Raw genomic sequence first — 18,710 nt, forward strand, 5'->3', positions numbered from 1 at the left:
TATGGATTTAATAACAAATATTCCACATTGGTTGCTGAACACCAGAATGCTGTCCAGGAAACCATCATTAAATAAAACAACCTGAAAATAAGGCAATTCTCACATACATAAGCACACATTCACACGGAATCTGTTACTTTAAGTTCATTAAGTTATTCACAATTTTAACAGCTGTAAAATAACATTACCATGAAGGAAAATGTGCACACACTTCAGAAACACAGTTCAGATTGTCTTTGAACACAGGTTCTTTAGTTTCACTTTTTCACATATGTTCGGCCTCTTGATTGTAAAGAGACCACATGGCTCAAAGGGTTAACTGCTCATCTTCCAACCTAGAACTCAAGATGCAATCAAAACTACCTAATCAACTGCTCCAGGCTTTGCTTAGTGAAGGGCAGCAGAGGAAGCCTGCTGTTAACCACACTCCCCAGAAAACAACTACTACACCTGCTCCACCATCAGGAATGGGTTAGCAGGAGGAGTCCTCAGATTAACATTTTCAAGAGTGAACCACATTTAACAGGGTTTACTGATGAAAAGCTATCCCTTCTAGAACTAGAGACAAGAAACAACCTCCTGAATACACTGACCCTCCCCTAGTGCTCATGTGTCCTGAAGAATCCTAAGAATAAGGGAATCACTTTTAAATAGACCACCAGTGGGAAGCTGCTGCCTACACTGTTTACTTCAGTAAGGGAATAGCTCCTAGTACAGACACGGACGTGGTAGCTAACTCTCTAATCCGTGCTAAGAGAACGAGAGGTAAATGAAGTGCAAAAATTCCCACTACCACTAAGTCGTTTCACATTGGATTCAATGTCTACTCCCCGTTGAACTCTTTCTCTAAAATTGCTGATATGTAACATATCTGATGCAAGCAAAACTGCACATACGGATGGCAACAAAAGGCCAAATAACCTATAAAGAGGATGATCAACCCACGAACAATCAGAAGTTGGATGAAATTTCACAGGCACAGACTTGAGAGAACTGAAAACAGCCAGAGGAGGTAGATATGCATGAGAAAACACCATGAAGAAAGAAAATTACCTACAAACTGACCATATTATTTTCAGGTGGGACTTATCTACCTGTTATTCAGACTACAAGAGTCAGAATAAATAATGGACACTTTCTTGTCTTACACTTGAATTAGTGTCTTTTAAAACTAGAGTTTGAAAATCTATTTGCATTTGTGACTAACAATAAATTGATTAAGAGGGCAGGATTAATAGATATTATGCAAGGCCAGGATTCTCAGGATTTGTTAAAAAATATGTTCTTATAATGACAAAAACATGCTTTCCTACAGTCCCCAGAGAGGTTCTTTGCTAGAATACAACTGATCAAGTATAAATTACTAGCATCCACAGAAACTTTGCTAAAACAGTAAAAACAACTTTATAGCTCCCCACCCCCCATCAATTGTGTCCAACAGCATTGAAGATGCTTCCATGAAAGACACAGGGTAACAATCGCTAATGAAGAAAACAGTATTGCCTTCCACCACTCTAACTTCTAAAGGTTAACCTAGGGGAGCAATTTTCAGCATGGGTGACTGTAATCTACACAACAGTCATCTAACTACAGCCCCCTACCAGAAATCAAACCTAGCTAGGGTGACCTAATTAGAGGACAAAGACCAGCTTTGTCCAATAAGGACATCTTTGGCCCTCCTAGGCTAGCCTCAAGTTTTCCCATCAAGCACAAGAATTTTCAGTGTCCTTATTTAATTATATAAACATGGCAGGTTAAACCTTCTTAGCAGCTGAGCTGGAGAATAAACAAGGTCAGGCCACACCCATGCCCACTGACATCAGCCTGTTTTCCAACAGCCTGCCACACTCCTGTCCCTAGGCTTTCTCATAATACTGATCTACCTCACAGAGCTGTGAGAAACAAGTCATAGTCATTAAAAATCATAAAGCACCTTGCAAATACCAAAGTGCTATTTTGGCATCTAGATCAACAACCAGAAAACATTCGTTGCTTGTGCTATTTGGCAATGTTGCATTTGTACCTCTCCCTGACTGTGCCCTCCTTGCATAAAGCCTTGAGATTTCTACAAAGCCTCCACATGTAGGGGAAAAACAAAAATTCCTCTTGGGCCTAGATCCTTCATCAACATGGATGGGGGGAGGTTAGTGGAGAGCAAGGTGCACAGATGCAAAGTGAAGGCTAATGGGCAAAGCAGGCCTGCACCCCACCATCTGAAGGGCTGTGGGCTCCTGTGCTCCCCAGACAAAGCCAGCAAAGCTGGAGCTGGGCAACTCGTGACAGGTCACTGGGCCAATTGCTGGTGGTCTGAAGTGCAAACACACACACCAAGCTGACCTGTAAGGAGGAGGGTCACCCATAGTGCACTGGGAGTCTTCCATTTCCCTGCACATCAAAGTTCACAGGTGAGACCGAAAAGAAATACTAGGGCTGGCACACACCTGACACATGGGTGGGGGTGGAGGGTTGGGGGGGGTAAGCCCCTCTTGTAGAGGCCCCTGACCCAGCATGAAGCTAGAGTATGTTCAAGGGAGTAGCAAAGAACCAGGAGCAGAACCAGGATTTCCCAGATTTGAGAACCAGTTATGAAAGAACCTTTAACTCCAAAGTTGCTTTAAAAATGACAGTGTGTAGTTTTTCTGCCCAGTTTCCCCGGAGGGGCCTCAAAATAGCAGCTAACTGTGGCTCAGAGGAAAGAGGGGAAGAGCACACTAAACACCCTCTCCTGCAGGACTGGCCAAGTCCCCCAAGCTTAGCCTGGGGCGACAGCTGACATGCGGGTTCCGGGCAAACACTGGCTTACTACCTGCCGGGACCAGCAGACTTACCCGCGTTTTCGTGTACCCCACAACCCCCTCCTCCAACCACATCCTCTCCCCTGGTTCCTGAAGGCCATCACAAGCCCCGCCCCACCTATTCTGCCTGCCTGTCCGGTTCCCACTCCGGCGCCCCAACTTCCCTTCCTCCAGGCAGTCTTCCAACCGCCTGCTCCTCTGCCCCATACAGCCTGTTTGCAATGAAGTCATCAACTCAAGCGCATCTCCCCAAATAAGTCTCCCTTTCTCGGGCAGAGAGAAGGCTGAGAAAATATAGCACCCCAAAACAATTCATACATAACCCTCCCCTTTAGGACCCCAACACCCAAAGGATCCCGAATCACTGGGAGATTGTCCCTCCCGCCCCTTCTCCACTTCTTTCTACAGGGTCTGCCCCCAGGACAGCCACCTGCTCCCCAGAGCGCGGCCTCCTGCCAACCCAGCCCTAGCACAGGTGCAACTTCTGGTGCTGGGCGAGGTGCGTCTTGTAGCGGAAGCCTTTGCCGCAGCCGGCGCACTTGTGCGGCTTGTTGCCGGTGTGGATGCGGCGGTGGCGGATCAGGTGCGAGCTCTGGATGAAGCTCTTGCCACACTCGATGCACGTGTAGGGCTTCTCGCCGGTGTGCGTGCGCTGGTGCTGCGTGAGCGTGGAGAAGTCACTGAAGCGCTTCTCACACTGGCCGCAGTGGAAGGGCTTCTCGCCCGTGTGCACGCGCAGGTGGTTCACCAGGTGCGAGTTGCGGCCGAAGCCCTTGCCACACTCGCGGCACACGTAGGGCCGCTCGCCTGAGTGCGTGCGCTTGTGCGTGAAGAGGTGCGAGCTGACGCTGAAGGTCTCCCCGCACTCGGAGCACATGTAGGGCTTCTCGCCTGTGTGCACGCGCTGGTGTTTCACCAGGTCCGAGCGCCAGCTGAAGCGCTTGCCGCACTCGCCACAGCCGTGCGGCTTCTCGCCCGTGTGGATGCGCTGGTGGTTGGCCAGGTGCGAGCGGCGCACAAAGCCCTTGCCACACTCCCCGCAGGCGAAGGGCCGCAGCGCCGCCGGCCCCGCACCGCTGGCCGCGGCGTGCGCGCGCCGGTGGCTGAGCAGGTGCGAGCTGAGGCTGAAGGCCTCACCGCACTCGGGGCACGGGTAGGGCTTCTCACCCGTGTGCAGGCGCCGGTGCTTGAGCAGGTCGGCGCGCCAGCTGAAGCTCTTGCCGCAGTCGGTGCACAGGTTGGGCCTCTCGCCCGTGTGCAGGCGCAGGTGGTTGGTCAGGTAGGTGTTGCGGCTGAAGCCCTTGCCGCACTCCCCGCAGCGGAAGGGCTTCTCCCGCGCCGGCCGGGCCAGCGTGGGCCCTGCACCGAAGCCGCCCGCCATGCCCACGCCCATCATCCCCACCACGGCGCCGCAGTCGCCCGCCAAGCCGAAAGGCTCCAGGCTGGCCACGGCGGCGGCCTCGGCCAGGCGGTGAATGCGCTGGTGCTGTAGAAAGGCGGCGCCCGGGCTGAAGCTCTCGCCGCAGTCGGGGCAGATGGTGGGCGCGTCCATGATGCTGGCCACCAGGCTATCGAGGTCCCCAAGGTCCACGGCCATGGGGTGGTGGGGCCGGTGGAAGCGGCGATGGGCAGGCTTGTCACCCCGGTGCCGAGTCCCCAGGGAGAGGTGGCGCCGCCAGGGGAGCATGGGAGGGGGCGGCTGCTCCTCCCCCTCCTCTTCTTCCTCCAGCCGGTTCTCCCCAGCACTTTCCTCCTCCTCCTCCTCCTCTTCCTGAGGGCTGCGGGATACACTGTCAGACTCGGACAGCCCAGGGAACATGCCCATGTCGGCTCCTCCAGATTGGGCATCCTCTTCCTGAGGGCCAGCAGCCCCTTCCTCCTCCCTCAGCAGCCCCTCTGCAACAGAAGCAGCAGCAGTGGCGGTTACTACACCTGCGCCCCAAAGGCGGCAGGCACCAGAGCAACCCTGGGTTGGAACCATGGGCCTCAGTGAGCCTCCTCCCTTGGGACCCTGAAGCCCACCCTGTGATCTGCTTCCCCACCCCTGGGCCTTCAGGGAAAGGCCTAAAGTACAGAGCACTCTCCGGAGCCTCAGCTCACCTCTGCCCTGCCCGCTGTACCTGAGATTCCCCCCAGCAGGGCCAGGGGAGACCTTGACAGCCTATGCTGGAGACATTCCATGGGACCTCAGGAGGAAAGTGCCAAGTGCCCTTTAAGGCTGCGATGCCTTAAAAAAGACAAGACCAATCTGGCAACCCCCAAGAAAGGACAACCTGGGCTAACCATGCTCTGGCCTGCTTTAGAAATACATTTGGTCAGTCTGGAACAGCTTAAGGTGAACACCAAACTGATGGAGGGCGGGGAGGGAGTAGCCGTAGGAGACAAAGGGAACGAGAGCACACAGCCCAGGTGAGAAGCCGATCCAGGACACACACCCTCGCCCCCAGCAGATGGTGAGAGGCCAACCCAGGGCACACACCCTCACCCCAGCAGATAGAGAGTTGTGCAAAGTCACATGCTTGTGAGGGCAGGCAGCAGGGAATCTGGGACTGTGTCACAGGCAAAGGAATGGAATCTCACAGTGCTGGCCGTAAAGTATTTCAGCTCATTCTGTCCCCAGGGCAAACGTGGAGCAGGATATAAAACAACGATTGCCCAAAGACAAAAACAAGGTAGATGGAGGGCCTGGCATTTTCTCTTTCCAGGTCAGCAGCAGCAAGGAATCCAGCAGTGGCCTTGGGCACCCCGGGAATGAGCCACATGGACCTAGGCAGGGCATTCATGGCTCCTGCTGATCTGCAAAGTGAGATCAGCCTGTACACATCCACATGCTGAGTGTTTGCCCAGCGCGGTGCTCAGTCACTCCCGATGTGCGTGCGTCAAGTCATCTGCCTCTCCCAACAACACACCGGGGGTAGGTCGGTTCTAACACGGCCTGCGAGATGCTATGTGGCACTGCTGCATATGTTTACCGACTGCAGCATTCCCTGGGCCAGGGAGCGAGCCTCTTCACCCCTGCTGACCTGCACAGTCTGCCCCAGACTGGACTCTACTAGAAAGGCTAGGTCAGCACAGAATCCTGCACAATGGTCTCCAGAAAGCTCCCCTACAAAGAACACTGCCCCCAGCTATGTTCCTAGAGGAGCTAGAAGTCAATGTGAATGGGGCAACGTCCAGAAAAAGTCCAGTTTTAGGCGCTGGCGTGTGGCACAGCAGGTTACACCAGCGTGCCATATCAGAGGACCACTTCGAGTCCTGGCTACTCCACTTCCAATCCAGTTCTCTGTGAATGTGCCTGGGAAAGCAGAGGGAGATGGCCCAAGTACTAAGGCCCCTGCCACCCACAGTGCGAGACCCGGATGGAGTTATTGGCTCCTGGCTTCTGCCTGGCCCAGCCACAGCCATTGCAGCCATTTGGAGAGTGAACCAGTGGATGGAAGATCTCCCTCCCCTCCCTCTTCCTCCTCTCTTTCCCCACCTCCCCCTTTCAAATAAACAAATCTTAAAAAAAAAGTCCCATTTGCTCCTCACCTGTGCAGGTGTCAGGCAATACTTTCCCGTCCCTTGAGGCCCCTCTTAGGGCGTCCCTCTGTGATCTGCAGCCCGCCTCCAGCACCAGGCGGCCTTCTCCCTTCTCGGTATCCTGTGGGTCCCCTTCCCGGTCCTCAGAGTTCTCAAAGTCGGAGCCCATCCCTCTGTCTTCTGCTTCCTGGCGTTCACACACACCCTGGTTAGCTTCTTGTTCCATCCGGGAAGAAAAGGGCGAGGGAGGTGACCTGGGACCCCTGCTCCTGACAAAACACAGAAAGCAAAGAAAGCTCACATGGATCTGGCATTGTCCCCTCGCCAGTTATGCCCTCGGTTTCCTGGTCCAGTAACAGGTTTGGAGCTCCACGCTGCAGATGGCAAGCCCCCACTTCACTCCATGTAAATTGAAAGCAACCAACTGAGGGCAAAGGAGGGTGTCTGGGTGGCAGGGGAACCAGTGCCCTCATTCTGAGGCCACACGCCAGCACTCACTGGGCCAAAACTGGGCCTGCTTCTGTCTACAAAGTGGCTGTCATTAGTGTGGTTCTACGATTTAACCGTGAGGCAGGTGTTTCCATTTTTACAGCTTAGAACACTTGAAGCTCGAAGAGAAGACCCCACTGGCTTGAGGCTCCATAACTTGTAGGCAGTAGAGGGGGGATCAAACCCATGGTGCCACCTCACTGGTCCATGCTTTCCTTGTTTGCTGTCCTCCAGCCCACAGCAACCTTGAGCGTTTGATTATGAGTGCATCTTTAAGGTGCCAGAGGAGAAGTATGTTCAAGACAAGAACAGATGCATCAAGTATGGGAACTTCTCATCTAAGACAATGGCATCACCAGACCTGGCTTTGTGTTGTGGATCTGCTGCTTTGCTGGGAGCGGGGAGCCAGGAAGGTTCAGTGTTTAGTGTGTGTCTTGGGAGCAGGAGGGAAGAGATGCAGCGTCCCTCTGCAGTCCTAATTACGTATTTTACTGTATCTCAACTGTAGAAACCTCCTAAGAGGAGCATGCACCAGAGATCAATGACTGATAACACGATATCGAAAAGGCCAACCAGTGAACTACAGGGGAAAAAGTAATGTCAGATTCCTAAACCTTTTGTAGATGTCAGATTTACATTTCACATTTAAAGGGCCCCTGCCAGGACTGACCAATTGAGGCCAAAATAATTCTGTCATCTGCCACTCCTATAGCTGAGCTCAAAGCAGCAGAACAGTCTGAAGGTCAAGGATCTTGACCATGACGTTTTAGAGACCAGCTCACTCTCTGCCTCCACAGTCCCCAGACAGGACTGCAAGAATATGGATGTGCAAAATGCCCTGTCTCAGCCGGCAGCGTCTCCTGCCTCTGTCCAGTGCTTCCCCAGGGCAGCCATGGCTCTGCAGAGGCTTCACAGTGGAAAACAAGCAGGAGGGGCAGGCAGCAGAAATTCCGGCTGGGTGAGCCCCCTGCGGTGAGGGGAGGGCAATGCCACTTCATCTTCCTCACAGAGAGGGTGTCAGAAGGAAGCTAGAGATGCTAGAGATGCTGAAGAGTAACTGATGCTCTGGCTTTTACAAATGTGCAATAAACACTTGTTTCTCCTGATGTCATTACGGCACAGCTCAAATACACCAGCCCTCTGTAACTCTGGCAGACAGGTCACCCTAAATAGCACAGGGGTTTGTTTCTCTGCCATGAAATGAAGATACGCTTTTCAGAGTGGAAAATCGAGCCCTTCCCTTCAATGTCTTAGGAAATGGCTCCCTCCGAGGTGGGGCAGTCAGCAGCATCCTGAATTGCAGCTGAGGGATGGGCAGTTAGCATCGCAGTTAAGACTCCACTCGGGACACACACACCCCCCATATTTGAATGCCTGCCTGGGTTCCAGTCCCGCTCCCAATTCCAGCTTCCTGCTAATGTGCACCTGGGAGGCATCAGGTGACAGCACTGGTTTGCTAGTGGCCAAAGGCAGTGGAGGGTGAGAAGGGGTTGCTAATTGATGGTTTCTGCCCATCCAAGACCAGCAGGAGTCCTATGTCAATAAAGTAAAGTACTCAATAAGCAAGTCACCAGCAACTCACAGACCCCAGATGGCAGGCTGCGGTACGGGGCCGGGTACAGAAGTGCCTGAAGCTCCGGGTCTGGGGCGCCACCTGGGAGGCGGTAGGCAGGGCTTTACCTCCCAGCCCTTCTCCAGACAAGGCTTCATAGAGAAAGCTCAGATGGAGCAAGAAGGAACAAGAAGGCTTTCCGATCTGTGATTTCGTGAGAACCTACACATCACTCATGGCAGACATTTAACACAAAACCAGGGTTTTTCTAGACTTCAGAGGAGGTGAGTGGGACAGCCAGAGCCTGAGCTCCCCACTGCGGCTGACGCGTGAAAGTGCACCAACTGCGGCTGACGCGTGAAAGTGCACCACACTCAGAACCTGGCCCTCACTGATGTGCGGGGAAAGAGGTAAAGAGCTGATGCTCCTGCCCTCCGAGCCACCACTCGTGCCATATCTGCACTCGGATTTGTATAAAATTGCATTTCTCTAGTGCAGCACTGGCAATCTGCAGGCCCAAGCATACAGACTCCATTCTGCTCCCATTGTCACATTGTGGGGTGCAGACAGCTGTCAAGCAATGGAGAAGGCTATTTAAAGGGAAAGGAAGGTGGTCACAGTACATTATTAGATGAAAAGTGGCCAGTTTAAAACACAGGGCAGGCACTGTGGCACAACAAGTTAAACCATTAATTGGGATGCTGCCATCCCACATCAGAGTGCCTGATTTGAGTCCCAGCTACCCCATGCTTCTGATCCGGCTCCCCACTAATGTGCCTGGGAACGCAGCAGAAGATGGCCAAGTCCTTGGGTTCCTGCCACCCAGAAGGAGTTCCTAGTTTCTGGCTTTGGCCTGGCCCAGCCCTGGCATTAGGAGAATGAACCAGCAGATGGAAGATCTCTGTGTCTCTCTATCTCTCCCTCTCTGTCACTCTGCCATTCAGGTAAATAAAAGTTACAGATCCACATAAAGATCTGTTTCAAAAAAATTTTAAAACTGGTATCTCAGCCTTATTTATTCATCTGTGCACAGTAGCATATATATATTTTCACAGGTATGCATAGGTTCAGAGAGGAAGGCCAGAAGTTAATTGATGAAAGTGACAGACATGGAGCCAGTGCTGTGGTGTAGTGGGCTAAGCCTCCACCTGCAGCACCAGCTTCCCACATGGACACTGGATCATGTCCCAGCTGCTCATCTTCCCCTCCAGCTCTCTGCTATGGCCTGTGAAAGCAGTAGAATATGGCTCAAGTGCTTGGGCCCCTGTGGAAGAAGCTCTGTGTTCCTGGTTTCAGATTGGTGCAGTTCTGGCCATTGTGGCCATTTGGGGAGTGAACCAGAGGATGGAAGACCTCTCTCTCTCTGCCTGTAACTAACTTACTCACTCTCTCTCTCTCTCAGATAAATAAATAAAATGTTGAAGAAAAGCAAAAAGAGTATCTCTCTATTGGGATGTGTATGTTTAAAAAAACAAAGAAAAAAAAAGAAAACGAGACATCTCTTGGTCAAGTCAGGATTTTGCAGTTACTAACTCATTTATTGTAACAAAAATCTAAGGAAGAAAGAGATGATTTCCAACCTGACAGACAAGAAACAGGTGCAGAAGTGGAGAGCCCAAGGTCACACAGGAGGCAAACCGTGGAGCAGGGGCCCATCCGCCCGCAGGCCACCTTCACTGCTCACCTGTTGCACATTCAAAACCTGGAGGGAGGTTTGGGAAACCTGCCCTTACTGTGTCTAGCTGTATTTTATGCACTAGACATGTACCTTTTACCAGGAAAAAAAAGGCCAACTTTGTTTTTAACACAATAAAATATATTAAAGGAAGACCTGTCAATGAGAAGCAAAGGAAAGGAAGATGAGCAGGAGCTGTGACACTTCATCTAAAAGGCGTCATATTCAACGTCATCTAGACACCAGGCTCTAGTGTCAGAGTAGGTGGTGTTCAGGTACATTTTGTTCCCACTCCTTTTTCATTAATTCTCAAAACGAGCAGCACGTTTTCTTAGACAAGGCCAGGGATGGAGAGCGCTGGGCAGCAGGGTGCTGGGAAGGCTTTGAGCTTGAATCCTCTGCTCTGTGCCAGCTGCTGTGTCATGTGCGAGACCCTTGACCTTGCTGAACTCAGATTCTGCGTCCATAAAATCGAAGACGCTGCCAGTCACCTTTCAGAGTTGTTCTGAGAACCACCTCTTGCATACTGGAGAGACAATGAATGGTGGTTGTCTCTGTGATGAAACTGCAGCCAACTTCCTGATTTAAAAGATCATACGGGGGCAGCACTGTGGCCAGCATCCCATATGGGCACCGGTTCGAGTCCTGGCTGCTCCACTTCCTATCCAGCTCTCTGCTACAGCCTGGGAAAGCAGTAGAAGATGGCCCAAGTGCTTGTGCCCCTGTACCTGCATGGGAGATGGGGAAGAATCTCCTGGCTCCTGGCTTTGGATCAGCACAGCTCTGGCCATTGCAGCCAATTGGGGAGTGAACCAGCGGATAGAAGACCTCTCTCTCTCTCTCTCTCTCTCTCTCTCTCTGCCTCTCCTTCTCTTTCTGTGTAACTCTGACTTTCAAATAAATAAATAAATCTTTTTTAAAAAGAACAAAACAGATCATACATACACACACACCCGTCCATTCTAAGTTGGGAGTCACCTATTCGCCGTATTGGCAAGCATAAGCAAGGATCCTCATCTTGCTGCGTAAGGCTCTGTTCTCCAACAGCATACCACATAGGAGAACCACCAGGGAGGGACCGGTCACTCAGCCCAGCCACGTAGAGGGAGAAAAGTGCACTGTCATATTAGTCTGTAGCTGCCAATAACCCAGCCCACACACAGAATATAAGCCTGAAGCTGAAGGGGAGGTGGGTGCCTGGCTCCGTAAACCCTAAGTTACACCACCCTCCCCCCAGTGAAAAGGGCTAGAAGCTTAGAGGCGGAAAAACAATGAGGGGAGGGGGCAGTGAAGCAGACAAAACTAATTCTAACAGAATCACTGAAGGAGATACAAAGACTTAAATAGTAATGGAGGAGCGCCCAGTTTGGGGCCGCGCAGCCACCGTCACTGCATGACTTTTGAGTTTATGCCTCCTCTCTGCTTCTGTTCTGTGAGCTTGGGTCTGAACATGCCTAGATCCTCTTCCAGCTCAGTACAACACAGTACAGGTGAATTAACCCAGGACGGCTCCACACTCAGTCCCGTTAGATATTTTCAGCGCCAGCTTGTTTGCTCAGCAGCTCATGCAGCCCCCCAAAACTCCCAGATAGGATTAGGCAACCTCATAAACCTCATAAAGACTGCTTAATGGGCCTGAGCCATGGCTCAACAGGCTAATCATCCACCTAGGGCGCCGGCACACCAGGTTCTAGTCCCAGTCGGGGTGCCGGATTCTGTCCCGGTTGCCCCTCTTCCAGGCCAGCTCTCTGCTATGGCCAGGGAGTGCAGTGGAGGATGGCCCAAGTGCTTGGTCCCTGCACCCGCATGGGAGACCAGGAGAAGCACCTGGCTCCGGCCTTCGGATCAGCGTGGTGCGCCGGCTGCAGCGCGCCGGCCGCGGCGGCCATTGGAGGGTAAACCAATGGCAAAGGAAGACCTTTCTCTCTGTTTCTCTCTCTCTCTCACTGTCCACTCTGCCTGTCAAAAAAAAAAAAAAAAAAAAAAAAGACTGCTTAAACCCAGATTCTAGAACTTACCATTTAAAAAATTTATTTATTTGAAAGACACACACGCACACATGCACAGAACCCCAATCAACAGGTTCACCCCCCCCCCCCGCCAAGTGCCCGCAAGGGCCCAGGCAAGCTAAAGCCACAATTGGGAACTCGATCCACATGGGTGCAGGAAGCTAACTGAGCCCTCGCTGCTGCCTCCCAATGCATGCATTAGCAAGAAGCTGGAATCTGGGGTCACAGACAGGATCGAATCCAGGTATTCCAACATGGGAGTGAGTATCCCAACCAGCATCTTAACCGCCAGGCCAAACATCCACCGCATAGAACTTGCAGTATTTTCATGTCCCTTTCTCCTACCCATGCCCCCAACTGAAAGAGTAACACTTACTAATCTGTAGAGTAGAAAAACTACAAAAACGCTCAAATTCCTTCCAGACAAACTCAACCCCAGGTGAAGAACCAACCAGGCCACTTTGAAGTGAGTTACTGGCACATCCTCCCGGCCGCCCCTCCTTGGGCAAGCTGTAAAATATATTTCTTTTGAACAGCAAGAACCCTACCAAAGAATGGATTTAACCTAACTTCCTGTGAAGGGGATCAGAGCAGAGCAGGACACACTGCTCCCCCACCTTCCTGGATTTTACAAGGAGAAACCAAGGCCAGAAATAGTACAAGCTTCCACAGTGATAAACAATGGTGGAGCTTACCGCCTTGCTAGGGAGGCACTGGGCCAGGGCCCCACAGCACCTACCACCTCTGGCCTGGACACACGTGTTGGGGGAGGGAAGCTGCTGTAGTCCAGGGCTGAAAGACAGGGTCCCGTTGGAAGGGACCTAGGCAACTCCTGCTCCTTGGACTCTCACAACTCTGTGAGCAAAAGCGGGGCAACCCTCTTTCTACATAAGATTACTGGGGCTCAGGTTTGGGGGGCCCCAGGTGGCATTACCTGCTAGGTGGAGAAACAAGACTCAACAGTGGCAAGTCTCCTGGCTCCATACCTTGGTACTTTCTTCTGAGTCTGGCTCCTTGTGTAGGGGGCGGCTGGTGAGGGTCTCGTGCGTAGCAAGAGAAAGGGACAAGCGGTGCCACCTGGCAGCGCTCCACAGCAGAGGTGGCTGGGCAGGGAGGGAGTTGACCAGTCTGAGACTGCTCGCAGATCACTCCCTATGGCTCCCCCTGCAGCCCTGGAGTGGCGGCGGGGGCGGTCATGTGCTGGAGCCACTGCCAGGTGGCAGGGGGCCAGGCAGGCAGGGCTGTCATCTCAAGGGAAGGAAGCAGCCAGGCAGGCAGTGGGCCAGGAGCAGCTCCCACTCAGACTCCTCCAGACTACAGCTCTCTTCCTGTCTCGCACTCATCTTGCAGGCCCACTCCCTAGCGCCTCAAGGGGACCCGGTCAGCCAACAGCAATTGGAGGCTTCCCACGCCCCCCTGCCTACCACTCCATCCCAAGGGAGCATTTCTATAGCAGAATCCTGGAGGGGACACCCGATTGGGTAGAAGGCTGGGAAAACAATTTCTGCTTGTGGTTCAACAGGCTGAACTCATGACCACAAGTAGGGTCTAACTGGGGATTCCAAGGGGTTAATCATTTGTGGGTCTTCAGTCCCAATGGGATCAAGGGTCAACTCGTCTCTCAAGGGACCAGGCATCAAGGCCCTGCCCCCTCTTGGAAAGAGCAGGGTCCCAAGGAGCTCAAAAGCAAAGGAAGCCGCCCTAGGGCCTTTGCCGCAAATGCCTGCAGTGAGCAGGGAGCAACCACCTTACACAGAATGTGTCCACAGTCCCAAGGGGACAGCTGACTTTCCTCTGAGCTGCCTTTCCCAGTCACAAACCCAGACCGCCAACCCAAAATACCAGCCTCCCAAGGGGCACGCGACTGCCTGAAGACCACATGGACTCCAGACAGGGAAAGCCAGCTGACCTCTATAGCTGAGTGCTGACCACGCTCCAGACAGAAGTTAAAATTACATGGTTTCTGCCTTGTGGTTACTGCTTTCCCACCTGGAGAAGGACATCCAAGCTGAAAAAAGAGGAAGCCTCAAAACCAAAGCAAACTGCACCCCATGGCCCAGCCCCAAACGTCCACACGGTCAGGCGTTCCCTGACCACTGGTTGGGTCAGCGCCCCTCGGTTTTGGCCCAAGGGCCTCAGCCCCCCATCACAGCTATCAAGCCTCTGCCACCACCACCCTACACCCCCTGCATAAAGTAAGAATTAGAAAGTGCTCTCAAAGTTAGACTCTGCCCCCAGGTGAGAAGTCACAGAGGCTAGGTCTTAGGGCCAGCAGCCACCCGACTGCAGCGACAGCATCCCATAAGGGCACTGGTTCAAGTCCTGGCTGCTCCACTTCTGATCCAGCTCCCTGCTAATGCACCTGGGAAAGCAGTAGAGAATGACCCAAGTGCTTGGGCCCCTGCACCCAAGTGGGAGACGCCAAAGAAGCTCCTGGCTCCTGGCTTCAGATCAGCACAGCTCTGGCCATTGTGGCCATTTAGGGAGTAAACCAGCAGATGGAAGGCCTCTCTCTCTCTCTCTCTCTCTCTCTCTGCCTCTGGCCCTCTGTGACTTTGCCTTTCAAATAAATAAATAATTTACTTAAAAAAAAAAAGAAGCTAAGTCTTCATGCAGGCATTTTCTTCCAGTTTTCTACTGAGCTGATTAGAATATTCCACTGCTACCTGGGGCTTCCTTCTACACACCATGTTTGTCCCTAGTGCTTGGCATTGTACCACAGTGGCTATACCCTCTGCTTTGGGTGAGGGAAGGGGGAGCAGTTTGCTTTGTTTTGTGTTTTTTCTTATTTAACTAGGGAAACCTTGGATGGCTTTGAGAAGAATTACCTTCAGAAACATTCTCAGCAGCCGGCACAAATGTTCAACATTAGTATTTCATGGATTTCACAGGTCTTGGACATCTCATTGTTTAAACTAAGCCACAGGGAAGCAGTGTGACCAGGTTGCTGGAAGAGTGGCGGCCAGAATCTCAATTTCCTGATGGCGTTCCCAACACAAAAACAGCCACTCCTACAGAAACAGACAGCTAAGCCACGGCACACGCTTGCCCTTTTGCCTTCTGCTTTTGGCAGACCGTATTAGGGTTCTCCCAAGAAAGAGAACCAATAGTCAATGCATCCGACTGTGGAAAGAGGTTTCTTACAAAGAACTGGCTCGTGCTATCACAGGACCTGACAAGCCCGAGATCTGCAGGGTGGGTGGACAGGCTGGAGCCCTGGGAGCCAACACCGCAGCTCTGGTACCACTGCCGGCAGGCTGGAGACCCAGGCACACAGAAGCAGCTCCTGGCTAACGGCCATCTGCTGGGAAATTCCTTCTTGCTGGGTCTCTGTGTCCTCCTCGGACCCGCAGCCAACAGCACAAGGCCCACACACATTACACAGGGCGCTGCACTGACCCCACGTCCACCAAGGAAAACGTTAACTTTATCCAAAAACACCCTCCCAGATATGCTCAGAATGACGCTGGACTATGGTATCTCGGCAGTGTGTGGCCCACCGCGGAGACACGGGCAGTGAAATGCCAGCCTTCCACACAGCAGTGCTCAGTTAAACTCCCAGCTCCAGTTTCTGGCTCCCGTGTTCTGCTGCTGCAGGCCTCTGGACGCAGCGAGCATGGCTCAGGTAACTAGGTTGTTGACACGGGGGAGACCTGGATAATATCCCCAGTACTGGCTGGTGCAGCAGCTCACTAGGCTAATCCTCCGCCTTGCGGTGCCGGCACACCAGGTTCTAGTCCCGGTCGGGGCGCCGGATTCTATCCCGGTTGCCCCTCTTCCAGGCCAGCTCTCTGCTATGGCCTGGGAGTGCAGTGGAGGATGGCCCAAGTGCTTGGTCCCTGCACCCGCATGGGAGACCAGGATAAGCACCTGGCTCCTGCCTTCGGATCAGCACGGTGCGCCAGCCGCAGCGCGCCAGCCGCGGCGGCCATTGGAGGGTGAACCAACGGCAAAGGAAGACCTTTCTCTCTCTCTCTCTCTCACTGTCCACTCTGCCTATCAAAAAAAATATATATATATATATCCCTAGTACCTGCTTTGACTCCAGCCCAGCCCTGACCTTTGCAGCCATTTGGGGAGTGAACCAGCAGACCAGAGAATTCTTTCTCTCTCTCTCTCTCAAAAATATATACTTTTTTAAAAACTTACCACAATACATATTGTAGCTAAAAAGCACACTCTGTCACAATCCCATCATATTTCAAAATTTATGCATAAAACATCTTATTTTTTCATGAAAACCATTACAATACGCAGGCAGTTGAGTGGAGTCTCAGAGTTCATATGCTGTAGAAGGCAACAGGGAAGAAGGGCTGAATCTTAATTAAAGATCTACACAGACACATGTGTGTATCCAGGCACACACCCCCACAGCAGAGAGATGCAATTTAATCATCCACTTCTCTGAAGGTCAAGAGAAAACAGGCTCCGAATGCACGAGGGGCTTGTGGGAGATACGGGAGTTGTTAATAAACAGCCTCGTTCTGGGAGAGTTGATGCCGGAATCCTGAGTGAAGGTTGCCAGATGGGGCCAGGTGACCTCAGGAAGTCTTTTCCAGTCCAGATGATCCTGTGATCATATTTCCACTGGAATGAACAGTCCTCCAGAGAACGTGCCTCGCAGCCAGCAAGGAGGGAGGACCACTGGGGCCAGAGGAACTGAGGCAGCCATCCAGTCACCCTGGCTCCTCCACGGCAGATGCAGTAGAAAAACTGCTCTTCCAGCTCTCTGTCTAAAATTACCGGTGCTGCTGAGGAAGAACGGCTGGCGCGTTCCGGCCCACTGCACCTCAGCGGATCCTCTGCCAACAAAGAGCAAGCAGGAGAAAAAGGAGTCACCTGCTGCCTGAATCCCGGACTCCTTACAATTTACACCCCACGGCCAGACCCAAGGTAAAACACCTGCACGCACGCAAAGGCGCCTTTTTGAAAATTACATACTTGTGCTACTCTTGTTTCCTTTAAAATAACATTATCAGCAAAACTCAGATCTTAGGAAACTTAAGACTCGTGATCCACTTTCTTCAACAACACGATGAGAAAATGGGAAGGAAGAAACAGCAGGAAAGCTGATAGGCAAAAGCGCCTAACGATTTATCAACCACCTAAATGCATCGGCCCTTCCACTCAACATAACGAGCTGCAAAACCAAACTCTAAGACAATTGGAGAATTGTGAATGCTGACTGGATATCTGACATGACTTGTGAATGTTTTAAGGTTTGATCAAGTTTACAAAGAGTTCTTAAATCTTTAAGAGATACATAATGAAATATTTAACAGAGAAATGATATGTCTAGAGTTTCCTTCAACACAATTCCAGGGCAAAGGAAATGGGCAGGGGTAGAGGTGGAATTAAGATTGGCCACGCTGTTAAAATTGAGTGGTGTTATACCTAAGTTGATTATACTGCTCCATCTCTTTTAACATTTGCCAGAAAACATTAAAATGGAAAAAAAGGTTTTCCAGAAATTTAGGGCCAACTATGTTCATTCAAATGCTGAGCAGAGGGGCAGATATTTGGCCTAGCAAGTAAGACACAAGATGGGATGCCTACACCCCATGTCAGAGTGCCTGGGTCCCAGTCCCAGCTCTGCCCCTAATTCCAGCTTCCTGCCAACTCACACCCTGGGAGGCAGCAGCTGATGGCTCAGGCAGTTGGGTTCCTGACTGCCACATGGGAGACCTAGATTGAGTTTCTAGTTCCTGGCTTCACCTGGGTCCACTCTTGGCCCAGTCTCCATCACAGTGGGTAGCTGGAGAGCAAAACAGCAGATGGAAGATCTCATCCCCCTTCCTCTCCCCTACCCCTTTCCTTCTCCCTTCCTCCTCTTCCCCTCTCCTTGTCTTTCCCTCTTCCTCTGCACTCTGCCTTTCAAATAAATAATTTTTTTAAAAAAACTTTAAAAATTTTAAAAGATTCTGAACAGATTTGATGCCAATGATATCCGTAAAAGGACCAGCCTGGTTTACAAGCCATGCCAAATCAGGAGTGATTAGCATGCTTACTGTTGACTGTGCTCGTGGGAACCGCAGGGAGGGACAGGGGAGTAAAGAGGAAACTTCAGCTTGATGCTTGCTGGCCTTTTTTTCTTTTTATAAGATGGAGGAATAGCTATTATGTCCAAAATAGAATCAGAATCCTGTTTCCATGTTGATCTACTTTTATATTTCCAAAGAACTCAAGGGAGGACACTGCCAGCTAGAACTTTTTTATTTCCACCATTAATTCACCAACTCCACATTCAGAACCCAGGGGACCTAGTGGTGACAGCCTTGCAAGGAGAATGTTTTATCCCCAGGACCATCAAACTGACAAAACGACGCCAGTGTCCAACAGATTAAGTACATCAACAATTGACCATCCCCAGAATGCTCTTTTTTTTTTTTTTTTTTTTTTTTTTTATTTGACAGGTAGAGGTATAGACAGTGAGAGACAGAGAGAAAGGTCTTCCTTCCATTGGTTCACCCCCCTAATGGCCGCTACGGTCAGAACTGCGCCGATCCAAAGCCAGGAGCCAGGTGCTTCCTCCTGGTCTCCCATGTGGGTGCAGTGGCCCAAGCACCTGGGCCACAGCAGAGAGCTGGACTGGAAGAGGAGCAGCCGGGACCAGAACCCAGCACCCATATGGGATGCCGGCGCCACAGGTAGAGGATCAACTAAGTGAG

General features: G+C 51.6%; 1 protein-coding gene across 3 annotated transcripts in view; it reads right to left on the reverse strand.

Annotated features, from left to right (window-relative positions):
- Window positions 1–18,710, reverse strand: part of ZNF697 (zinc finger protein 697) — a 35,635-nt gene continuing 16,925 nt past the window's right edge. For all 3 annotated transcript variants that reach the window (XM_062192072.1, XM_062192071.1, XM_062192070.1), the window contains exons 2-3: window positions 6,327–6,586; window positions 1–4,691 (exon numbers count right to left, since the gene is read on the reverse strand). In XM_062192072.1, coding sequence (XP_062048056.1) covers window positions 3,262–4,691; window positions 6,327–6,543 — 1,647 coding nt within the window. In that variant the 5' untranslated portion in view covers window positions 6,544–6,586 and the 3' untranslated portion in view covers window positions 1–3,261. The remainder of the gene's footprint in view (window positions 4,692–6,326; window positions 6,587–18,710) is intronic.

Source organism: Lepus europaeus, chromosome 5 (assembly GCF_033115175.1).
Source record: "Lepus europaeus isolate LE1 chromosome 5, mLepTim1.pri, whole genome shotgun sequence".
NCBI lineage: Eukaryota > Metazoa > Chordata > Mammalia > Lagomorpha > Leporidae > Lepus > Lepus europaeus.